Source organism: Pleurodeles waltl, chromosome 7 (genome assembly GCF_031143425.1).
Source record: "Pleurodeles waltl isolate 20211129_DDA chromosome 7, aPleWal1.hap1.20221129, whole genome shotgun sequence".
Classification (NCBI taxonomy): Eukaryota; Metazoa; Chordata; class Amphibia; order Caudata; family Salamandridae; genus Pleurodeles; species Pleurodeles waltl.
Window position 1 is genome coordinate 392,143,340 of NC_090446.1, and position 26,815 is coordinate 392,170,154.

Genomic DNA, 26,815 nt, shown 5'->3' on the forward strand with positions numbered 1-26,815 from the left:
TGTATGTCTGGGAATGTTTTTGAATGTGAAAAAAGTATGTTGAAGTCAACAACCTGACTTTTCTGCATTTTTGGAGACTCAGAGCCAGACAGTACAATGCAGCAAAACTGTGTATGTAACTTTATATGGGGCAGGTTACAGGATCGAGGAAACTGGCAAGATTCTCGTGGAACACCTATCAAAATAATAGCAGTGCTATTATACTGATAAAATATACATCAGCTTTCAAGCATGAACACTCATTTTACATTACAGTAAGCACAATCTGTTTGAGAGGCAGCCCCATTTTTCGAATACAGGGTAAGTTGGTGCGTTGAATATGATTGTCATTCAGAATTCCATGACTTATCACTTCAGGAAATTGTAATACTTTGCCCTCGGCTCCACCAGAAAGAGTTCACCTTTACCACTTTACCTCTCCTTTGTTAGCTTACAAACATCATCTAAAAACCATGCACCCATCTGACAATGCTGTTGAATGTCTTGATTACTTACCAGTGAAGTGATCTAGATGATTCAATTTCCGTGTCCCAGTACTTACTCACGCAATAGTGAGACACTGCCTCACTATGGGCGCATCCTCACAGCTTCTTACTTTTGAACAACAAACACCGCAAGTTTAAGTAAAAGTGGTGAGGCCTTTGCCAGCTACTGTTTCTATTAAACTCCCCACAAGACCTCCCTCCAAATGAGGGTGGGAGTGTAAGTACTGGGATGAGATATGAGGAGCTAAAGTAATGCCGATTGCTTGTAATTAATCAAGGAATCACCTCCTCATTCCATTCATCTTCCATTCAGCATATCATTCAAGTTAAATCTTTACTGCGGTACCATATCCAACAAACATAACAAATGGCCCTGCTCTGTTGAAGTAGAATTATTTCCAATTACAATCCGATCATCAAAAATTCTCAAATATAGGGGGGGTACTTTAAGCACTTCCCTCCTGTGGCAGTGACAATGCCTACAAGAAAAACTACTTTCACTGTCAGAAACAAAACAACTAAAAGATACTTCCTATAATGGTTCAAAGGAGGCTTCTGTAAGGCTTCCAAAAACCAAAAATAAATCTTGAACTGAAAACCTATTGCTCACTCTGGCTCTTAAAATTTCAAAAGCCTTAAAGAGATTTGTGGTGTTCTGTAACTATGGGGGTCCTGAATGTGGAAGGGTGTTAATAGAGAATGTTAAGAAAAGGCATTCCTGGCAGTTACTGTTGGATTTTGAAGTGTAAGGGGTCTCTGTTGCCACAAACCTATTAAAGAAGATAAGACCTGCATGTACCATCCAGTGGCATCTTTATTGTACTTTTACATTTGGCAACAAGAGACATGCTTCACTTAGCCACCTGCTTGAATACATTTTCATTTATTGCTATGGAGCAGCTGGAAGAGCAGAGGGCAATGGAGACGCCAATACTATTATTTTGTTTTTGACAAACATTGCTGTGAATTTGGGGACCTGCGTGAGCTAAGCAGTGGAGCAGTATCGTATCTGTGTGGATTTGGAGCTTCAAGCAGGGTGTGAAGCTTCAAAGTTTAGGGACTCATAAATGGCTAAACACGGCTCATGCACACTTCTCGAGTCTTCTTACACAGCTAGAGGCAGCAGGCATGCAAGACATCTCATCTCTCAGCAGCGTCACACCAAGTTGCAACGGCGTTCTAAGCAACCAAAGTGTAGAGACCTACATGCTGCAATTGCCTAGAAACTGTTGCCTTTTATGCAACGTATGTCGCATGTTTATGATGGATTGCTGAGGTCTTCCTGTTCCAGCAGAAAAGTTTGATATGTGCCAGCAGAGACTGAAGAATTGAATCCCTTGCAACCCTTGGAGCCTTGAGATGACAGTAAGGAGAGGAGGGCATTGTTTAAAGCAAATGGTGATAGAGCACGTCAAGTGGTGATGCGCACACCATTGTTTTGATCGTGCACACCATTTAGTTAACAGCACAAACACTGTTATTTTGACAAGCCCATTCCTACATTACACAGTGTGTGCATACTCCATTGTTTTAACTGTGCACATCATTGGTGATCCGCACACCATTTAATTGAAAGAGCATATACTGACACACCCACTTTTTCTGTGTGCGGGGTGTCAAGCGGGGTTGTGCATAACATAATTTGGATTGTGCATACCACTTTGTGTACAGCGTGTCAAGCAGTGATGTCCACACCATAACTTTAACTGGGAATACTACTTTGAGTACAACTTGTCAAATGGTGATATCCACACCATTATCAAATCGTACACCAGAATTTTTAAACTGTGTATACCGCTTGGTACACAGTGTGTCAAGCGGTATTGCACATACTATCATTTTGTCTTGAAGCGTACACCATCGTTTTCACTGTGCATACCATCTTTGGATAAAATGTGTTGCTCCTTTGTGTGTCATATGGTGATGTGCACAACACACACACTACTTTAACCTGCAACACATATTTTTCTTAGTATGTCTATCCCTTTACTGCCTGTGACATATTTTGTTCTAATATGTAGAAATAACTGGTGAATTGTGGATTATTTGTTCATTCATTGTATAGTATATTGTTAACGAAGTGGGTACAACATGCAGAATGTTACTGTATCTCCAGTTTTTCTCTCTTCTTCAGGTGAACACACTATATTGTGCCGAAAGTGGAAGAAGGTATTCAAACACTATGCACATATTTATGACACTTCTCTCAACGCAGAGAGAAAGACATCTCTAATGCATTGTTTGGGGTCGGAAAGACAGGAGGTTTTCAAACATCTTCTTGATCTCTCAAACAATGATGCTGCAAGTTTAATGAATATGAGATATTCATTAAAAAAAACTGGATTTGCAGTATCTACCCAAAGTTAGTACTATTCTTGAATGGTATCACATTGGGAAGAAAATGCAAAGACAAGGAAAGTATATCAAAGAATTAGGTAAACTAGCAGCTACTTGTAATTTTGGGGCATCTCTGGAAGACTGTTTGAGGGATCAGTTGATGTTGGAGTGTGCACTGGATAAAGCTAGTGAAAGGTTGTGGCAAAAGGACAACCCATCTTTATAAGAGATGCTTACAATTGCTAAGGCACATGAGCAGTCGAAAGCCTGCTTTGATATTATATGGAAAGATGTTGTTGCAGATAAGAATGACAATGTCAACATGAAATTAGTTCAGGAGAAAAAGGTAAAAGATAAGTTTTTACTAGTGTGGAAGCCTCTTCTACATAATTTCAGGGCAAGTGCTTTCGATGTGGAAATTCTGGGTATGTTGCAAATTTCAAGGATTGTCCAAGTTGGACAATACACATGCAAGAATTGTGGACACAAGGGACATGTTACCAAGTATTGTAGGTCAGCGAAAGAGTCAAAGAAAGTCAGGGAAATTGAATTTTGTGAAGAAAATGTTGAAGAGATTAATATTTTTCAGGAGAGGGGTCTTTAGGAGAGGGTCCCTTGGAAATGGTTAAGGTCAATAATGAGCCAGTAAAAATGCTTTTTGATGCAGGTGCAAAGATAACTCTTTTCCAAATATTTTTTATAAGCAAGATTTCGTTGTCAAGGTGAAACTCCTGAAACCTCACATGACGACAAAAGGCTATGGAGGAGAACCCACAGATTTACAAAGATATTTTAGGGATACGATTGAATTGAAAGGTAAAATTATTCTAGGAAAAATTAACATTTCTTTGAAAGGAGAGTCGCTGATTAGTTGGTTCCACCAAAGGGATATATCTGTTTATTTGGATCCCAACGAAAATTAATTGGTGCGTATTAAAGAAATTCTACCCATCAGGTTTATTTTGGGTGGGAAGGATAGTTGGATGAGAGCGTTTCCAGAGGTCTTTACCAACAAATTAGGATGTTTCAAAAATTATTTTCACCTAATAAAACTCAAATCCTGTGTTCCGCTTAAGGTGGCTAAGGTTAGGGGCACTCCATTGCTAGTAAAGGAAAGTATGAAAGCTGAGTTGGACAAACTTATTAGTCACGGTATTATACAAAAAGTGGAGGGAGTGGATTGGTTATCCCCTGTGGTGATGGCTCAGAAGGCCAGTGGGGAAGCCAGATTTTGCATAGATTTGAAGAAGCTTACAAAACTGTTGTGGTAGACTACTATCCACTTCCCAATATAAGTGAAATGTTGAGTCCTCTTGATAGGACTAAACATTTTTCCTCCCTAAAATTAACATTGGTTTATCATCAAATAAAATTACATCCATTATTCCAAAAATTAACTTTGTTTGTGACGCCCTTTGGCACTTTCATACTTATGAGAATGCCCTCTGGACTGATAGCAGCAGCCTCTGTATTTCAGGGAGTGATGGAGAGGCTTCTGTGTTGAATCAAGGGCGTCACGGTGTACCAGGATGAAGTTTTGATTTATGGGAAAGTTGTGCAAGCATGATAACAGATTGAGAGGTGTTATGTTGAAACTGCGAGATGTTGGTTTAACACAGAGCTGATAAATACAAATTTGATATCCAAGACATTAAATATTTAGGACATTTGGTGTCAGAGGCTGGAATCAAACCTAAACCTACTCTGATAAATACCATTATTAATCTTTAAATACCCCAAAATAAGTATGAACTGGTGAAGTCCCTTGGAATGGCTGAATTGAATTATACATTTGTGCCAAAATTTGCAGAGCAGACATGCTGCATGAGAGAGTTGCTAAAAAAAGTAAAGAATTCAGTTGGTGTCAAGAATTATAGTATAGCTGTTTTAGCCATGTTTCAGAGATGTTATTTTAGCAAACTATGCCTGCCATTGTGCACTTTAGGGCAGTTACATTTTATTCAGCATTGCTTTATTTTTCTAGCATTAGCTGCATTTGTGGTATTGCTTTATTTTCTCTATCTGGTTGTTCTTTTACTTAGTAAAGCATTGCATTCTTAGCATGGCATTCATTTCACTTTGTACTTTCCTCAAGGCTGCAGTCAAATAGGGTTGCCGGCAAAAGTGGTATGCTGTGTCTCTGACATTCACAGAAACATACATATCCTTACGTGGGGACCTTTTCTTAGGATATCAGTTGTTTTATTATAAAGTCACTTCTCTGTCCCATACACGTTAGAGGGAGATTCCAGCCAGATTACCACGACTACAGGCTGATTGCTAAATGTCTTTTCTAAAGCTGCTTGCTTAGACTGCTGAATCCCTGGCCTATATGGTGACAGTGTCTTTTTAGACAACAGGCTCCCTTGCTCAAGTATGGGGGAAACCTGAAAGGAGGTTTAGGGCTTATCACACTGTGTTCTAACATAGTTTAGGTAGGAAACCTACATACGTATTATTCTTAGTTACGATATGGTGGGACTATTTTTGTGTTTCACTCTTTTTGTCACAATTTTACTTCTAGCATGTTTTATCATCCTAGTTATTGCCATACATGCCCTTTCATCTAAGATGCAGTTACTTCAATAAACCTTATTGAACTATTTTCTGCTCCTTGCCTGTGTGAGACTAATGTAACTGTGAGAAAGGAATAAGATCTGATCAACCACGATTCTCCTGAGGAGTCCTCTCTGTCATGTGCCCAGCTGCCACAATCATCCCCGCTCTTGGGTGGAGATGAGGCACTGCTAGTTGGCTGGAAAACCCAGATTAGGCCAACAGGTGTCACATGGTCTCGGATTGTACTCAGTACCCCACAATTCAGGTGATTCTGCTGCTCAAATCCAGTAATCTCAATAGGATAATGGGAACCTATCCGACAGAATGCAGTAAAGAATTTGAATGTGTGAAGCGGTGCCTGAATGAAGCTCCCATCTTGGGAAACTTTGCTCCCAACTATGAGTCATATATTATGACAGATGCCATCTCAATGTGTTTAGGGGCTGTCCTGATGCAAAAAGGGAATGGGAAAAAGAGGACCATTTTGTTTAAATATAGGAGCTTGAGAGGTGCAGAAGTGAATTATTCAGTTGTGGAAAAGGAGGCACTGGGAGTGATCTGGGCAGTGTGGAAATTGAAGAAATTTCTTTGGGGGCAAAAGTTCGAAATCCATACAAATCACAAGCCTCTTAGGGAAGTAATTTCAAAGAAAGGTATCGGTATGGTTTCACATAAGCTTCACATGAGGGTGGTTGCCCTATAAACATTTCAGTTTGTAGTTTATGTGCCTGGGGTCAACAATGCTTTGACAGACTGGACAAAGAGGATTGGTTTGGTGGAGAGCATCATGAAGAGGAAGTCAATGTTTGTTGGATTACAGGTGGAATTATTTCTGAAGATATATAGAGGGAATGTTTGTAAAGGGATGCAGGGTTGCAGAAGGTTTTGAGAATGATTCTATTGGCTGGGGTGAGAAAAATCATCATGGTGAGAAAGTGAAAGGGTATTGGCAGGTCAGGGATGAATTAATAGTCAGATTGCTTATGAGAGGCAGTAAATTGGTTCCTCCAGGAAACCTAAAGAAGAAATTGGTGGAGAATGCTATGCTAGCCACATGGGGATTGCAAAATCTAAAGAAAGGATCAGGGAAAACTGTTGGTGGCCTGCTGTGGATTTATTTATGGAGAGAGAGGTAAGAACGTGTGTGTTCAAAAAGTGACAAGGTATTGAAGTGTAGGACACAACCTATGGTGTTGAGGAAGCAAGATAGTGGTCCTTGGGCTGACATTGCCCTGGGTATTCTAGGTTCAGTGAGAATGAAATCCTATGATAGGTATGTTATTCTCTGTGTAGACATGTATTGAAGATGGCCCAAAATTAAGACAGTGAGTTCGGTGGAGTCTGAAGTGATTATAGAATTCTTGGGAGAATTGTTCGAAAGAGAGGGGTTCCCTTTGACATCTCTCTCTGATAATGGTGTGCATCTCACTTCTAGTTTGGTGGAGGCGGTGCCGAGAGTGAGAGAGAAAAAGCATAGGAGGGCAACTTTATATCATCCAGAGAGTGCTGGAGTAGTAGAAAGATTTATAAAGGTGCTGAAGGATACACTGATTGCAGCAAACAGTGTGTGGAGAGAACTGGGAAGCAGCGATGAGCAGAAAAGTATGTGAATATCACTTCACCCGCATTCTAAAATAGGTGTGGCTCCTTTCCAATAATTAAAAAGGGAGACTTGCGATTATACAAGTTGTTCAGATGTGGGTTTCTGAGAAAAAAATGATGGTGGATGATCATGTGGGGAATACCGATGGATAGAAAGAGAAGAAAAAAATAAAAATGGAGATGAGCAAGAGGTGGTATGATAGGAGAAAGGTTGTAAAAAGTATGATAGTGCATGTTGGTGACTGGGTGAAAATAAAATCTCCCAAAAAAGATAAGAAGATATCTAAGTGTAGTCATCCTTTGAAGTTAAACAAATTCTTTACTAATGCAATAAAAGCCAGTGATCACAGAATGCGGAACTTGAACAGGGTGGCAAAGTACTATCCCATAAATCAAGATAGATCAGCAATCTTTGGGGAGGCGAATGATGCATTAGATGTGTATGGTGAGGGTATTGGTTGACCTCAGTTTGTCCTCATTTACAGGATTATGTAAGATGTGTTTCATAGGTAATGCATGAGATTGAAATATTACCTAACCTTATAAATGATTGCTTATGGTATTCATTTAACTTTGTGTTGCCATTTGATTTCTTTTTAGTTATTTTGAATATCATTTATATAGTGTATCGGGTCATTTTTTGTATATATACAATATTGGATGAGGGTGGTGATGTGGTGTTCTGTAATTAAGGTTCTGTAACTAAGCATAGAGATCTAGAGTTGTGGAAGGATGCTAATAGAGATTGTTAAGAAAAGGCATTCCTGGCAGTTGCTGTTGGATCTTGAAGTTGATGGGGTCTCTTCCATTACAACCCCATAAAAGAAGATGAGACCCGCACTTACAATCAAGTGGCATCTTTGTTGGACTTTTACAAGATTCAAAACCCAATTCTCAGAAAGATAGCCCTAAGGAGAATGAAATGCCTTTAAAGCAGCCCACTTAATCTTTAGGTGGCAACTGATCAACCTCTATCGAAACCACCAAGCAAAAATTCCTCAATGTCCTCTGGATGATACAAGTCAGGAGACAAGTTCTTATTCACAGACAAATTTGATAAAAAGAGGTTCAAACATTATGATATGCCTTTCAAGCATATTCTCTCCTTGCAGCCGGAATATACTTAGACACTGAATGAGAAAGTCCTAAACTCCGAACCTCTTAACTTTGAACCTCCATACCATCAGTCACAGCTGCTGCAGAGATGTTAGAGGCAGCAGTAGTGAAGCAACTAGATGGTATGTCCTATGCCTTATTGGCCACTTAGGACAATCTAATATCACATCTACCCTCTCTCTGAATTTTGATTAGTACTTGTGGGATATGGGCGATAAAGAGTATGATAAAGTCCTAAACCACTTATGTCAACACATCCACCCCCATGGCTGAGGGACTGAAAACTTAAAAAAACACAAAGAAAGTATAGCTTTGATGGTCTGCAATTAGATCAACTGTCAGATTCCTGAACTTCCTGAACGTATCCTGAAAAATGTTCTGTTATTCTGAGATTCTCTGAAGGAGGAAACATTATGCTCAGAGAGTCTGTCAGCAAATTGCACTTCCTTTGAATATGAATCTGCCTGGGAGACAACAGCTTCTATTCTGCCCAACCCAAAATCATTTGCATCAGTAGGTTTGAAGACCTTGACCCTGTCCCAAATTATCTGTTTAGATGGGATGCTGTCACTGATTTGCCTGTTCTTATCACCACCTACCTTCACTGAAACATATGTCTCAAAAGCCTTAAGAGCCCTCCAAACAGCCATTAGTTGTCTTAAAGTAGAGGAATGTGACATCCCCCTGCCTTGTCCAGTATCCTTGAGCCATATGTGTTCCTAGAACTGCCCCCAACCTTTTTTGGTGGCATCTGTAGTGAGTACTTCTAGGCTTTAGGGGCTCAGGTAAACACCCCTCTCCAGATTTCTCAAGTAGAACTCATATTACTACAGACAATATTTTGGAAAAGAATCTGGGTGAAGCTTTAAGATCGAAAGGTAAAACTTTAAATTGCCAATAAACATCCTCCACTACAAACCTCAGGTATTTCTTAAGTTTTTTCCATATCGGCACATATAAACAGGCACCCTGACATGTCCATTCATGCAAGATAACTCCCCTCTGTGATCAAAGAAATCACTTGTTGCAGAGTATTCTTCTTCAAGTGTATTGTACTAAGGTAGAGGTTCAAATCCTTTATAGCCATTATCAGCTGGCATTCCTCTGATGACTTCTTCACCAGAAACACCAAAGAGTACCAGCCATGTCCCTGTACCTCCTTCAGGACTGCCACTATTGTCTTTTTGCCTAGTAAACTCAGGAAATTGTCTTGCAAGGCAATGCAAACTCGCCCCAGCTTTTATTGATGGGATATCAATCGCAACAGTTTTTCCAATGTATCACTGATGGACCCCCACCAATGACCTGTACAATGATACCCCTACCGGTGAATTCATTTCTCCCAAGCCTAATGGTCTAAGGGTTATTAATCAAAAGTTTTTGCAAAACTCATAAGGAACAGGAACAAGCAGCCATACCACATTCTTCATGGGGGTGAGCAATTCTTTGGACAAGTCAGCAAACGTCTTAAAGGCAGTTGCCAACTCCTCTTCTCCGTTGTTTATACAGTTTGTTGAAAACTTTTCCAATGCTGCAATATACGCTTCCAAGTGGATAATGTGATCTGAAAATATATGTTTGAAGAAGTATGAGTGAAGTCATTATCCATCAAATGTAATGGTTAGCAAAACACAGTCACTACTTAGTGTCACACATTGTTGGTTTGTTGCAAAACATTCAGAGTTGAGGACCTGGTGAACAAGGTATGAACTGCGCTGTTTGGTCTGGCACCTTAACTGAATAAAGGTCAGTTTGAGGTCCTGTTGGCTACATATTCCCTCTGCACTTAAATCAAACCCCAAGGACCACCCACCAACACATTAAACTCTTCCGTAATGGAGTAGCCCTCAGCACCCTACTGTACCCCAGAACTTCAAAAATGATACATCATCGTAATCTGTGCATACAGATGAAGTCCACACACGTGCATACACTGGCCTGGGTATGCATTCCTGACAACCAAGCACCCATCCATCCTGCTTGATTAGAACACACATTGGTAAAACAACAAATTTTAAGAATACACAGCATCCCTCATTTGTAGAGGCAGAGTTCAACCCAATCTTCACTTCCCTTGAACCATTACCTTAAAGAGTGGGTACCTTATGTACCATACTTGCTAACACATAGCAACCCAAGAGTATATACTGTTGAAGCATCCAAATCAAAACACTACGGGAAATAACTCAGCTCATCTAGAGCAGCAATGGTTCTTAACCTTTTAACATCTGTGGGTCAACTGAGTCATTTTGGAAGTCGCCAAACCCTGCCCTAAGCAATTTTTATGATTAGAATTTGAAAAGAAAATACACACAAATACAGAAACAAGTATACATCATTCAAATAAACAAATATTTAAGTATTTTATTTAATTCACAGTAATATACAAAATCCATCTCAATTTTAATTCGAAGAGTGCAGCTTTTCTAAATTTGTTTTTTTAGTGCTTAAAGACCAAGAGATATGTGAAACCTTTCCATATGACTATCTGTTTTTATTCCGAATGCATGTTCTCACTTTATTTGTACTTCAATTGATGCCACCCATCATTTACACTATATTCTTGTTGTTCTATTTGTGCTGCTACAACAAATCAAACTTGGGATACTAAATTAAATTTTAGCCTCCAAATTGAAATTCTTTTACATTTACAAAACGTTTTAAAATGTTCAATTGTTTTTCTTTAGTTATGCATACTTTATTAATCAATGTTTAATTTTTTTAACATTTGTTGACACCCTCAATAGTTAATGTGGAACCCCAAGGGGTTCCCAGATCACATGATAATAACCACTGATTTAGAAGATGTTCTTGTCAATCATTTCTTTAGCATACCCCACTTTCAGCTGCTGTGACTACAGACCAGGGCCTGACTGGAAACTAAAATCAAGGCCCAGCAAAAATGTTCAACCAACCCCTACACCATAAAGTCCAGGGTCAGAATAGGACTTCGTTTGTGTCATAGCAAACCATCCAGTCCTGAAAGTAGTCCCTAAGCCTGCAGCTTAATCGCTGAATTGTCAAATTGGCAGAATGGCCAGTCTAGCCCTGCTACAAATTTTGGCTGTGCTCCCAACTTTTAGAAGTAAACTTTATGGTAAAAAGATTACATCAAAATATCTTCAGAAAACAATGATTGGTGTTGCGAAGCCAGGCATGGCTGTAAAAATGTTCACCCTGCACTGCCCCTACCACCCACTTGTAAGAAATTGGGTTACTAGTTGATGGGGGGAGTGAAACCCTACTCAAGCAGGCACCACAATCCTTGTCAGGATGAAGGTAAAAGCAGACCACAAATTAATCTGTGCTTAACACTCTGGTAGCTTGGAAGATAGCAGTCTGATTTAACTTAGAGCCAATGTGTAAAGTATTTATGCTGCATTTCAACCAGAAATAAAGTGAACCACAACACAAGAAAACTCCCACACCAATTTAGAAAGAATAGAGTAAAACGTAATCAATAATTTAAGACGAAAGGAACAAGAATCAAATCAGTAGGGGCCAGATGTAGCAAGTTCTGATTTTGCGAATCGGAAATTGCGAGTCGGTGCGACTCGCAATTTCTGATTCGCAAAATCGGAGGCAGAACGGTGTCTCAGACACTGTCTGCGATTCGCTATGGGGTTGCAAAGACCTACCTCATTAATATTAATGAGGTGGGTCGCATTTAGCGACCCCCTAGCGAGTCCCTGCACTCACAGGGATGGTGGCCTGCTGAAGACAGCAGACCTCCATGTCTGTGACTGCTTTTTAAATAAAGCAGTTTTTTTACTTTTTATTTTGCAGCCCGTTTTCCTTAAAGGAAAAGGAGTTGCAAAATAAAAAAAAATAACGAAACCATTTGGTTTCGTTTTTTTAGAGTAGGCAGTGGTCCATTGGACCACTGCCTGCTCTGAAAAAAACTTTTTGGCAACATTCATAAAGGGGAAGGGGTCCCATGGGGAACCCTTCCCTTTTGCGACTGGGTTACCACCAGTGTGACACTGGTGGTAACTGCGAATTGCTTTGCGACAGCATTCGCAGTCACAGAGCAATTTAGCATCGCGGTGCGAGTCGCAAATAGGAAGGGGACACCCCTTCCTATTTGCGAGTCGCATTCACAATTTGCGAGTCGGTACCGGCTCGCAAATTGTGAATGAGCATCGCGATGAGCATTTTGCATGGCACAAACTACGATTTTCGCAGTTTGCACCATGCAAAATGCTTCCTACATCTGGCCCTAGATCTTTAGGTATGCAATTTGAAAAGTTTAAGTGCAAATAGCACCAAAAATCACAAAGCACCAACTGTAGCTATCTAGGTGCACCGGACCAGGACTAAGTCACAAGTTCAAGCTGACAGTGATCAAGCACAGGCTGGCTACAGTGACCTAGTTAGGCCAACTGAACAAGAGTACCTTCAATCCTGGGTGCGGAGTCCTGTGTTGAGAATGCATCACACAGCGGCAATTCCTAGGAGCCACAAGACTGCAATGACAGGTCCCGCATCGGCATCGAGGAGTTCGTCGACGAGGGGATTGTGATGAGGCTTTCACCAAGGATGCGTCATGCACCTGCTTGTTCTGAAGGATCTGTGGGACTTGGGATGTGGACTCCTGTGTTGCCGTTTAGGATGCAGTCAATGAAGGGCTTGCGATGTGAGGACCTGAGTCGAAGATGCATTGTGCACCAGCTCTGATGCAGAGTGTTTGGGAGGCAACGCGTTGCGATATGTTGGTCCTGCTGGGACCACAGCTGGCCTGACAGAGCATCTTTAGGTCCACTTCCAAAGGTCCAGGACTGGGGTGACAGAACTTAGGAGTGCAGACTCACAGTTGGCAGAGTCTAGGTGCTTACTTCAATCTGGTGGAAAAGCCTGTTCTGTTCCTGAGGTTTCTAATCAGGAAGCTAGCTAACTAGCCCTTGGAATGACCCTGGTGGTTCTGGGGCAGGCAGGACGGCAGTCTTACTTTCAGCTAAGCAGCGCAGCTATCTTTTTCTGAGTCTTCCACCGGTCCAGATCGGTAGTGAAGAGCTGTGGTCTAAGGTCCAGTATTTATACCTGCTGCCTCTTTGAAGTAGCAGAAGCTTCTAGAGCATTCCACCCCGAGGGTGCTTGGAATTTCCTGCCTCCCTGCCCTGATACCAGATTGTTTGGAGTCACCATAAACTAATGTCAAACCCCTTTGTGGCAGTGCTCAAGCAGGGCCTTTCCGATGTGCAAATGTGGAAGGTGACAGTCCCTCCTCACCCTCATTAACTCAGAGTGGCACATCCCGCCAATACCTAGCTTCTCTTTGTCTCACTGTCTTGGAGCAATATACAAAGACCAACTGGCCACCACAATTAGTCATGTAATCCATGATACACGCAGCACACATTAAATGGTTGGGACAAGAAAATACCAAGTTTCAAAAAGTGGCATTTTCAGAATTGTGACTAAAATTCTGGCTTTACCATTAAAGAGGGTGTTTAATTATAATTCATTAGACTCCCAACTCGACCTGTCTATGAGAAAGTAGCCTCTTCTTTCTAGCATGGTTACCCCCACTTTTGGCCTGTTTGTGAGTGTGTATCAGTGTGTTTTTACTGTCTCACTGGGATCCTGCTAGCCAGGACCCCAGTGCTCATAGTGAAAACCCTATTTTCAGTGTGTTTTGCCTGTCTCACTGGGATCCTGCTAGCCAGGACCCCAGTGCTCCAAGTTTGTGGCCTAATGTGTGTGTTGTCAGTAGTGCTTGACTGTCACTGAGGCTCTGCTAACCAGAACCTCAGTGCTTATGCTCTCTCTGCTCTTAAATTAGTCGCTATGGTTTAGTGACTTCATATTCCAATTCCAATTGGCAAACTGGACCCCCCCGTTATAAGTCCCTAGTATAGGGTACCTAGGTACCCAGGGCATTGGGGTTCCAGGAGATCCTTATGGACTGCAGCATTTCTTGTGTCACCCATAAGGAGCTCAGAGAAACCCTTTCACAGGACTGCCACTGCAGCCTGCGTAAAATAGCGCACATACTATTTCACAGCCATTTTCACTGCGCTTAAGTAACTTATAAGTCACCAATATGTCTAACCTTCATTTACTGAAGGCTGGCTGCAAAGTTACTAAGTGTGAGCACACCTTTGCACTAGCAAAGGTGCCCCCACTCTGTCCAGGGCCAATTCCCCAGACTTCGTGAGTGCAGGGATCCCATTACACATGTGCACTACATGTAGGTCAATATCTATATGCAGCTTCACAATGGTAACTCCAAATATGGCCACGTACGGTGTCTAAGATCATGGAATTGTCCTCCCACTCCAAATCTGGTATTGGAGGGCCAATCCCATGTATCCTGGGGGCTCCACCATGGACCCCAAACCAGCTCTCTGAGGCTTGCAATGCAGCTACAGCTGCTGCCACCTCACAGACAGGGTTCTGCCCTCCTGGGGTCTGAGCAGGTCAGTCCCAGGAAGGCAGAACAAAGCATTTCCTTTGGGAGGAGGGTGTTACACCCTCTCCCTTTGGAAAAGGGTGGTACAAGCTTGGAAGGGGTAGCCTCCCAGAGCATCTGGAAATGCTTCGAAGGGCACAGATGGTGCCCTCCTTGCATAATCCAATCTACACTGGCTCAGGGACCCCCAGTCCCTGCTCTGGCGTGAAACTGGACAAAGGAAAGGGGAGTGACCACTCCCCTGTCCATCACCACCCCAGGGATGCCCAGAGCTCCTCCAGTGTGTCCTTGGCATTAGCCATCTTGTTTTCCAAGGTGTGGGGACACACTGGAGATCTCTGAGTGACCAGTGCCTGCAGGTGACATCAGCGACTCCTCCTGATAGGTGCATACCTGGTTAGGTAGCCAACCTCCCTCTTAGGGCTATTTAGGGTCTCTCCTGTGGGTTCCTCTTCAGATTCAGCTTGCAAGTTTCCACCAGGAATCCTCTGCAACTCCTGCTTCATCCTCTCACCGTCGGATCAACTGCAGACTGCTCCTGGAACCGCTGTAACTACAACAAAGTATCCAAGAAGGCTACTGTGACTCTGCAACTTCAGCTCCAGCCAGCAACTGCAACAGTTTCCAAGGTGTGCAAACTCTGAGGACTCCCTGTCTTCATCCTGCACCAGAAGGATCAAAGAAATCTCCTGTGGAGAGACGGAGTCACTTCCCTGCTCCAGCAGGCACCTTCTAAGATGACAACCGGTTCTCTGGGATTCCTCTCCCGATGACGAGCATGCTCCCTGGAACACAGGTGGTGGACACCTTCAACCCAGACTGCCCTAAGCTCCAGAGGTCAAAATTTGGCGGAGATAAGAGCTTGCCTTCCTGGTTTGCAACAGTAACCCAGTCCACTGCGTCATCTCTAGCTCCTGAGGCTTCTGTGCTGCCCGGTCATCTGTGGGTTCTCTCCAGTGTTGGGAGCCCCCCTGCCTCCTCAGTCCGAGTTGAGGCCCCCAGGTCCCTCCTGGCTCCAGGCAGCACCATTTTGATGCAAACAGTGACATTGCTTGAACTAAGGCTTGTTGGACGAATCCAGCGCTGCAACTTGCCTGCATCCAACATCTCGACATGTGACATCCTTTGCATCATGCAGGAACCCACAGCCATCTTCTCTGGTGCTGTTCTGCAGACTTCTTCCAACCGGAGAATCCTCTTTTGCACCATCTTCTCGGTTGGCAGGGGCTCCTGTCCTTCCTGGAATCTTCTATGACTTCTGGACTTGGTCTCCTCTCTTCACAGGTCTTCAGGTCCAGGAATCCACCATTTGTTCCTTGCAGTCTTGTTTGGTTCTTGCAATAACTCTTATCACAACTTGTAGTGTGTCCTGAGGAAACTTGCAGTACTTTACTCCTACTTTACTGGGCTCTGGGGTGGGGTATTTCACTCACTTTTGTGGTTTTCTTACACTCCCAGTACCCATCTATACACTACACTTGGCTGGGGAGTAATTTGTGATTTGCATTCCACTTTCTTAGTATATGGTTTGCGTTGCCCCTAGGCCTATTGCATTCTATTGTGTCTTCTACTGTTTGCACTACTGTATTCTGTGACTATTTACTTACCTAATTTTGATCTCTAGTGTATATATTGTGTATAATACTTACCTCCAGAAGGAGTATTGGCTCTAAGATATTTTTGGCCTTGTGTCACAAAAAAAAAGTACCTTTACTTTTGGTAACACGGAGTATTGTCTTTTATTGTGTATACGTACTGTGTAACTATAGTAGTATTGCAGGAGCTTTGCATGTCTCCTAGTTCAGCCTAAGCTGCTCTGCTACAGCTAACTCTAACAGCCTGAGCTGCTAGAACACTGACTACATTCCACTAATAAGGAATAAATGGACCTGGTATAAGGTGTAAGTACCTAGGGTACCCACTACAAACCAGGTCAGCCTCCTACACTGTCAAACTGCACCCAATTGAAAGTTATCACTTATTAAATATAATAATGTAACCTAATGTTATCTCATGGGAAAGGTAGCATGTGAAGTAGGGAAAAATGTATTTAAAAGTTCTTCTCTACTAGGACAAACTTAGAAGTATGTTGGAGCATTTTCCTCCTTCACAGCAATCAATGCTCAACAAGGTCAACAGATCTTTGGACCCTGCATAGGATGTGGTAGAGCCATACAACACAATTTCAGTATAAACCAATTAAGTTAAACAGTATGACCAATGTGGCCATACAAGGAAAACTCCAGTCAGGAATAAAGTCAAGGGATGTATTACAGACTCATAGTGTCATATAAACAATTTCCAAAGCAAAGTTATAAATATATAAAATCACTAAGGGTTGCCCAAGGTGATGAAACAAACAATCTAGCATTTATAAAACTAAGCATTCTACAAGGATGATGCAAAACATTAACAAGAGAATCTGAGATACAGAAAGTAAATGTTGCTCAGTTTTGACAAGCATCAATGCAATTGAAATCATCAAAGTTCACATTTGCTGGGCACGGGACAACCCTACTATTATCCAGATTTAAGGGAAAACGTGTGGGGCAAAACAAATGGGGCAAAATACGAAAAGAACAAAGAGGGTAGAAAGAATTAGAAAAAAGGTAATCTAGGGCAAAAGGGTACTAACTAAGGAGGGTAAAGGATAGGCAAGAAGCGACCGCACCAGCATGTCAGAAGCTCGGTCAAGAGTCTTCTGCAAAGGGTTTGGAAGAAAACCTCTAATTCTTAGTAAGGTAGTACGAAGGGGCAAATGCAGAAAAAAGGATACCTCTCCAAAGGGCTCAGCAATCAGGAATCTTGGAGTCAAAGAAAAAATCTGCATCTGACCAAAAGCTAATTGGGCATTAATAAATCAAAGTTCATACAGCAATCTGATTTGTTCAGGACAACAGTTCATTTGACGTTAAAGGGGCATCATCCAATGGCTATTGATCACACAACTCCAAGTTGAACAATACTATTTCTTCCCAGGTCTGTCATGAGAACGGCAACCATCAATATGGCTCCACATGAGATTGAAACAAATGTTTATTTTGCAAGTCCATAGTCCAGGATGTTCCACATCCTAAGTCAAATACCTACATCTCTCTATGTATAAAACAATAGAAATCTTTTACCAAACTAATCTTCTAATGGGAACGAAGTCTGAAATGAAAATTCATGTTAACAGAATGAATCAGCATTCTGTGCACAGTCACAAAACACAGATCCTAGCAGGCCTTACTTAGGATAATGCAAGTGAGTTAAAACAGCACATTTAATTAATATGTTATAATAAACACATTTTAATATGCAAACTTATAAATTCAACATTAATAATTCCTCATGAATAATAACATTATAATAACTTTAAACAATATAACTGTTAATACATTTCAGTCAGTGTAAAGTAGAACTGCATTTCTCTTTTTCTACATGTATTTAAATCATTTATCAATAGAAACTAAATATTGTTTCAATACACACTTTTTGTTTAGAGACTAAATTATATCATAGTGTCAATTAAATCCTTCAGACATTTAATTAACCCTCAATATCACCAGGGTTTCTAACATTAATATAAACAATTGCACATTTAAAATGACTTCTCAGTGCATCCTTCTACAATCAAACTATTGGTATTTTGAGTAACAAAATGCATAAACTGTCACATATGGATGATTTCTGTGACATGAGGGACAGCACTAACATTTGGACAACATCAGTCCCCACCTTTGATGGCATATCATGCCATCTCAAAATACTCCAACTCTCATTTTTAATGAGAGAATTCGAAACTTTCAGAGGCTTGTTCAGAAAAGGTCTTCTGAAGTCATTTAACTGCTTGATATTACTATACTATACGGTACTCCTAGTTTCCATTTCAATCTCTTCTTTTTTTTCTGTCTATTTTTTGCTCTCTTCTCCTTCAGCTTCTTGGCTAATTTATAAAGACCAACTGCAGCTTGGGCACCCAAAGTTGTTATCAATATGGGTCTCAAAATGGTACCCATAATTTATCTCCCTAAATTTGAAAAAACACCTTCCAATAGCTGAAAAAACACTACCTATTACTTCCCATGCACCCGTCGCGGTTATCTCTTTCAGGTCCAGTTTCAAATCAGTCATATTTGTAATTTATTTTCTTATCTCTTTACTATTGTCAGGTATGTGAGTGCAACATTGTTAAGCTTGTAATATTTTACAAACTCCACATTCCCTTGCAAGAAGAATGTCCAATGCTAGGCACTTTTGTAAAACCACTAATCTTACAGCGACCATTTCTGTGTCCAATAATAATATGGCACCTGCAGTGTCTGCAGACAGTTTATCTACTATTGTTGACAACTTTCTAATCTTGAGATCATTCAAGATGACTCCTAGTGATGAAAGTATGGCACCAAAAATATCTCCCAAAATCTCTGAAGCACTAGCTCCTCTTTAAACTCTGGAGTTTGGTTTTTCATCCAAGACTGGATCATTCAAATTGTCCACATTATAAATCTTCGGAAAAACTACTCCAGGTAGCACGTACCATACCAGCTTTTTCAGCAGCTTGTAATAGCCATTTTTTTCCCACATATGAAATAAACACCTGGTATGGCAGGATCTTGTCCATGCTACATAAATGTCCAAACACTCTTGAATAAAAACACATGTTTACAGTCACTAGTCACTACAAAACATGTGTCAGACTTTGATCTAGGCTCATGTATACAATTTTCCTACCTGTTGCCAATCTAAGGTCAGGTATCCTTGATTTCTAGCTACTCTGTGAGGTTCATCTTTTCCCCAATGTTGTAAAACTATTCCCTTTTATATTTTAGCTTTCATAGTTCTTCTCCTCTCCTCAACTTGTCCAATGAATTCATTCTCTATGGGGCTAACAATACAAGTCAAGTTGTTCTAGTGGGCATAGACTGTACCAATTGTCAACGTAGGATCAAAGAAACCTCCAACTGTGCCAATGCTTTTTATCTTTGAAATGCTACTCAAATATTCCATGATGGTGATACTTGAGAACATTAGGTCATAATTTGAATAGAAGTATTGTCAATACACCTTCTGATACAACAGTGTTAATAACATGCCACAGGTAATTCCATAGGTAAGAGGTAAACTATGACATGTGATTCCATCACTTACTGATGAAGGCAACTGTGAGCAAACATACCAATCTCTAGCTTCCATCGTATCTACATACTTATATAGTAATTTGTAATCCACATTTGCAGAAAGATGACCTCTAGAACCATCAGTGTGTAAATATTTCTCATCACTGCACAGAGTATTTTTGCTCTGCAACAGGATTTGCTAAGTTTGAGGCACTTGTGGATGTAATTTTCTCTGACTCACTTGCTATGGGCTAATTCAATCCAGTAAGCATTAATATAATCATGATAACTGTCACTACCACTAAACCTATAAATATATATTTTCATTTACTACTTCTATTTTGATTCGACTCCATGAGTTCTCCAATTTTAGACCAAAAAGTTCAAATTCGAAAGTCAAAAATGGAAATTAGCTTTAATGTATCACTGTCTTTTTCAGTCCTTTTTAATTGTGACCAAGCAATCAAAAATAGTCTCTCTAAAACTGTAAATTATTCACAAATGTTTCTTGATCTTCTAGAACATTCATCAGGAGTTTTCTCTACTTGCAAACGCTCAGCGGTTTCTACTAAAAGTGAAAATGTATTTTATAAAGGCATAGTTTGTAATCACTTTCAAAATGTAACGTCTTTGTTCATGAAGCGGTAATGAGATTTCAAAGTTTAGCTCCACCGCAATTTCAAACTTAAGACTATAGAATTGATTTGAATTGTTAAAGCAAAAGGTTGCAAATTACTTCTCCCAGTAATTTGAAGCACAATATGTCCATTCAGGTGCTAAGTATCTTCGGCCTGGTACTTTCACCTTCTTTTTGACCTTCTGTTTACTCAACCCTCAGCATCACTGTCACTTTGACTCAACTCTTCAGTCTCGTCAGCAACAGTCTGAGGCACTTGTACAGCAAGCATTAAGTGCTCTTTAGGTCAACTGTCTCCTGGCACAGCTCTTTTCTCTGCAGCAACTGGTCCTTCTTAAGCATTCAAGTTTGCAATAGTTAACTGATTCTGTCTTGACCCTTCTGTACCATCCACTGGTGTTGACTCGCTCAGACTCCATCAGACCACACTTATCTGCCACTTGTCCAGTCCCAACAACTTGGGTAACCTGATCCCTCTCACTCACTGTAACAGACCCTTCTGAAACAGGTGCTGTATCATCTAGGGGACCTGGAACTTTGCAAATATGGCTTGCATGTACCCAGTTAGGGAGACCTGCATACTCCACAGCTGTGGTGGTTACCAAAACCACTTGAAGAGGACCTCTCCAATGTGGTTCCAAGCATTTTTTCCTCACATGCTTCTTAACCATGACCCAATCGCCTAGACATAGGTCAATGCAAAGCTCCTGCCCGGCTGTGCTGTAGCTTATCCAACCTGATGAGAGAAAGAACAAACCACGTTAGCCAGTCCTTTGCAATAATTCAGCACCAAGTCATCGGTAATGTTCACAAGTGCATTTGCAGGCACTGCTGCTAATCTTATGGCCCACCCCATGATAATCTCCTAAGAGGACAGCCTAGTATTTCTGCCAGGTGTACTGCACATAGTCATCAAGACAAGAGGCAATGCGTCTGGCCATTTCAAAATGGTGGATGCACATACTTTTGCCATTCTAGACTTCAGGGTTCTACTAATCTGTTCTACACATCCGGAAGCCTCAGGTCTGTAGCTACAATGTAATCTATGCTCAGTTTACAATGCCATACACAACAATTTCAGGACCTTACTGTTGATATGAGTTACTCGGTCTGACTCTAGAGAACTCGGAAATCCAAATAGCAAAATCAGTTCCCTAAGTAACAGCTTTGCTACTGTGAGACTATCATTTCTCCTGGTCGAGTAGGCTTCAACACAGTGGGAAAAAATCCATACGATTACTAAAATATATCTCAGTCCATTGCACACAGGCAGCTCTATAAACTCCAGCTGCATTCTGTTGCAGGACCTGTCCTCCTGCTCTACCTATATGACTCAGTGTTACAACTGTGTGTTTTCCTACATTCATCTGCTGGCATGTGACATCTGTAGCACACAGCTTCTGCAATCACTCTGAATTGGGGGTTAAATCATGTCTGTCTAAATATTCTGATCATTGCATCTCGTCCTATATGTGCCTGCCCATGATAGTATCCAGCCAAAGGTGATAACAAGGTATTTGGCAACACTGTTCTTCCATCACTTGAAACCCAAATATCATCTTCATTCTTTTTGACACATCCTGCTATTACCCAACTATGTTGCTCTTCCTCTGTGACTTCTTCTTGTAATTTCTTAACTCCTTCCCACACATCAAAAGAAGTCAACAGGAAATTGTGACTTGCCTCATCATTTGTCGGATTATTCCATTGTCCTCTAAAGGAGGTACAACTTAAGGCACAGTATCTCGCGACTTCATCTGCATATGTATTACCTAAGGTTATATAATCAGTATTTTTTCAAGCGCTGTGACCTAGACAACAGCAATTTTTGCAGGTAGCTGTCATGCATTCAACTGATTGCAAATCTTATAACCGTTCCAGATAGGGGATCTAAACATGGTCATAAACCCTCTCCGGGGCTACAATTATCTGAAATCATGAACAACACTAAACCCATACTATCAGTGAAAATAGTCACTTTAGGCTGCTTAGAAACACAGCATGCTCTGCATGGTGTCTATCACACCTAAGAATGTGTGAACTGCATAACCAACTATCAGAGTATAATCTTCTTCTCTTAAAAAGGAGCCATCATCAAACATGACAGTAATTTTCATTTAAGGGGACACCTTGAATGTCTGGTCTTGGTTTGGTGCATAATTTAGTCACATCAAGACAGTCATGCTCAACTTCATACTCACGGTCATTTACATGTTCAACAGGATTTGGCAATAACGTAGCAGGATTCAGAATTGTACACCTTTTGATATTAACATTGGGAGATGCGAGAATAATTTGCTCATAATGGGTCAAATGTGCACTGGTTAAGTATTTGGTCTTTGTTCAGGTTACTAGAATTTCCACTGAGTGGGGAATAAACATTCAGGAGATGACCCATAACAATGCCTTTGCACTGCTCTATGCTGATGCTCAGAGCAGTGACTGCCTTTAAAAAAACAGGCCGCGCTGAAGCCACAGGATCAAGAGTGGCAGAAAAATAAGCCACAGGCTTGTTAGCATTTCCATGCAGCTGTGTCAAAACTGAGAGAGTACATCCATCCTGCTCACAGCAAGACAAAGAAAAACATTTGTTATAATCAGGCATTCCCAGAGCTGGCCAGGGGTGGCTCCTCCGCAATGGCGGAAGAGCGTCACCCCCCTGGCCAAGAGCCAGTAGATGAAAAATAAAATGATAGTATAATATCATTTTATTTTTAATTTGCTGGCTCTGCCAGCAGTGCAGGGAGGGGCAGGACTGGGAAGAGGGAGGAGGAGAGAGTGCACCTAAGTACGCATGTGTGTTTGGACGGCCATCTCAGACCCCAGGACACTGTCTTAGTGGCAGCCTGAGCCGCTCAGACCAATCCTGACTCTGCTTTCATGCTATGTTTAGGATGAAAGCTGCTCCAGGATTACTGGGGAGCCTGTACTGGTGTCCCAGTGAATGCTGGGACACCGCAAGAAGAGGAGCAAGGCAGCAGGAGTCGGCTGGAGCATCTGGAAAGATACGTTTTTAAATTAAAAAATAGTTTTTATTGTTTTCCCTCATTGTCCACCCCCCCATAGACCCCCCCCCCCCCCCCCGCCTCCTCCACTTGACATTTACGGCAGCTGCCACTGGGTCTCAGCATTGGCTTTCTCTCAGCTCTGTGAAAGCATGCATGCAGTGGCCATCCAACAGTACTGGATCAGGCACATCTTTGGGTGTCAGCCTTTGTAAAGGCTTGGCCAAAATGGAAAAGTTTGGAATCCACTGGCAAAAATAGCCAAACATTCCCAGAAACATTCACACTTCTTTCTGTGTGACAGGAGGATTCTTGTCTTTATTGCTGAAAGTCTTTCTTGTGACACTTTCCACACACCTTCCTCAATGTGGTGACCTCAATACAGTACTGCTTTATTGCAAACCGGCGATTTTGCTAGATAAACCTTATGTCCACTCTTTCCTAAATGATTCAAGGGAGCTATTGCATCTCTCCTGCATGCTCCTCAGGTGTTTGATGCAATAAGCAGATCACCTATGTACTGCAATAAGACTGAGTGATATGGCATCTTAAGGGACTCCAGATTCTTTTTCAAGATTTGGTTGAAAATGGATGGTGACTCCACATACTCTTGAGGAGTTTGGCACAATGCCAAAACATGACTGCCTAATTTGAATGCAAAGAGGAATTGACTTTCCTCAGGCAATGGTATGGAAACTAATGCCTGGCACAAATCAATCACTGTAAACCATTCTGCTTCACATGGAATTTAAAATAAAATCACTGCAGGATTCCGTACCACTGGACCACATGGAATGACAACCTTGCTCACTTTTCTCAGGTCCTGGACTATGTGGTACTTTCCATTTGGTTTCCACAGTCCTACTATGGGAGAGTAACATGGATTTCCTATAATCTCTTTCATAATACCTTGTTCAAATAGACTATAAATCAGGGGAGTGATTCCTGCAATTTTCTCAGGTGTCATGTTATACGGGGGTGTTTTTGGATACACTGCATATGGCTTCACTGTTATTTTAAGAGGACTCATCAAAGGAGTTGAGCCCATTTCTTTTCCTGAAAAATCCGAAACCTCAGGTGTCACTGTGTCTTTTAAATCTTTGGTGCAAATCATTATATGTTAACATTGGGTACAATGTAATATCCAGGTACTGCTTCACAATATTACAGCAAGTAAACAAATCATGGTCAGAATGAGAAACCAATCATTCACCCAGTCACAGATCTGGGTTAAACCCCAATTAATCCTTTTGCTTACCATGCCACCCCAGTTTGGACCCCGCCATATGCAAAACAGTATTGACCCTGTTCCCCATGGGAACAGTCCAGCCCGAACTGCCAGGCCAGGTCCTACCTGGACCGGAAACAAACATCCTGTGACCGATTTCAGGGAATCACCCTTTATCAGCCAGGCTAGCTTGAAACTAGTGGCATAGTAAGCCTGGGACCTACGTCTGGGCATACTCAGTGCACTTAGTGTGACATAAACACAAATGATGGCCTGAACGTGGAACCAATAAAACATTCACCCCCAGTCATAGATCTGGGTTTAATCCACCAGTTTTTTACTCACCACACCAACCCACTTTGGACCCTGCCATATGCAAATCAGCGCCTTTACCCTGTTCCCACTGGGAACAGTCCAGCCCAAACTGCCAGGCTAGGCCATTCGTAGACCGGAAACAAGCATCCTGGGACCAGTTTCAGGGTATCCCCCTTCATCAGCCAGGCTAGCTTGAATCCAGTGGCATAGTGAGCCCGGGACCTATGTTTGGGCATACCCGGAGCACTTAGGGCAACTAAAGCAAACACACACAAAAGATATGTGGAATGCAGAACAAATCAAACATTCACTCCCAGTCACAGATCTGGGTTTAATCCATCACTTTTTTTTCTCACCACGCCACCCCCCTTTGGACCCAGCCATATGCAAATCAGTCTTGACCCTGTTCCCCATGGAAACAGTCCAGCCCGAACTGCCAAGCCAGGTCCTCCTTGACCAGAAACAAGCATCCTGGGACCACTTTCAGGGTATCATCCTTTTATCAGTCAGGCTAGCTTGAATCCAGTAGCATAGTGAGCCTGGAACCCACATCTGGGCATACCCAGCGCAATTAGGGTGACACAAGCAAACAAACACAAATGATGGACAGAAGGAGGAACCAATCAAACATTCACCCCAGTCACAGATCTGGGTTTAATCCATCAATTCACTTGCTCACCACATCACCCCAGTTTGGACCCAGCGATATACAAATTAGTCTTGAACGTGTTCCCCATGGCAACAGTTCAGCCAAAATAATTATTTCTTGTCATTTCTTCAAATATTGCACCTGTGACTGGATCTAATCGAGGTTCACAATCAGGCCAATCGACATTCACTTTCCATTCAGTCCGCAAATAAGTCGGAATCACAATGTCAAACAACATATTCAAACCTTCCCACAAGCATTTTGCAAGTTTCCCGAATCTCTGTCTTCTTGTACCACTCCACTTGTTTCTCTCTCAATCTCAGGTAATCATTTGTAAATGACAAAATATCACTCCTACTCCAGGGTACGTGAACATAACCACCACCTGGTATTTCTCGCATCAACAGCATTTTTACATTGTCCATGGCTTGACTTGGTCCTGCCAGAGACACATTTGGTTTTGCATTCTTCTGATCTCTTTTCTTTGCCCATCTACCTTACCACTTATCTACTGCTCCCCATTTCTGAATGTACGTAATCAATTCCTTAATGTGTATTTTCATTCTCGGGGATCTCATGTTAACCATATTTTTTGCAATAAACTCCAATCTTTAATTTCTCTTTGGGGGGGGGGGGGGGTTGATTTCTCCAAATCCACAACATATTACTCTGCTACTTCAGCTAATCTCTCAGAAGCCTGTCCTGCACATTTGGTAATGTCTTTGTACACAAACCGCAGTTCGTCTCCTGTGTAAGTTTTCTATTGGGCTGTGTCAAACATTCCTAAAATCATTTAATTTAATTCCAATTTCATTTTGGGCACATTCAATGGTCTCTTCTGTTCTTGCATTGCACCTTCAGCACTCAAATTTCTTAACCAGTCAGTCAGCTGTTGTGCAGTGAAACCTCGCAAACTATTATTATTCTGTGATACTCCTGCTCTTATTGGTCCTACATTTTGCTGACTCAGGGTATTAAAGTTTGACATTTTCTCTGGCGTATTAAAGGGTATTCATCCTTGTGGAGTGCTGCAATTTACATTTGGGATCTGAACAGGTCTGGGAACAAAATAGAGTGGGGTTTCCTGAGGAAACCTTTCATCAGGAGTAAATCTTGTCTGACTTGTCATAGGTTTAGATCTGCAATTTGTGTAGGGGTTACCGGTCTAACAAGGGAAGTTTGTCTCTCATCTCTGAGTTGCTATAATATAATGATCTCTGCATACCAATTGGTGATATCCCAGCAGATTTAACAGTAGCAGCAAGAACAGTCTGGACATTTATTGAGTGGGCATTCCTTCCAGACATACCTGAAGCATACCAAGGAACAACAGGACCTACAGTCACAGGAAATGTTAATGTATGTAGA

At 41.5% G+C, this 26,815-nt stretch overlaps 1 protein-coding gene across 1 annotated transcript in view; it reads right to left on the bottom strand.

Moving 5' to 3' along the window:
* The window catches only part of LOC138304104 (arf-GAP with SH3 domain, ANK repeat and PH domain-containing protein 1-like), a 1,221,419-nt gene that overhangs the window by 907,686 nt on the left and 286,918 nt on the right, over positions 1-26,815 (bottom strand). Inside the window, exon 3 of the mRNA XM_069243851.1 lies at positions 9,518-9,663. Coding sequence (XP_069099952.1) covers positions 9,518-9,663 — 146 coding nt within the window. The remainder of the gene's footprint in view (positions 1-9,517; positions 9,664-26,815) is intronic.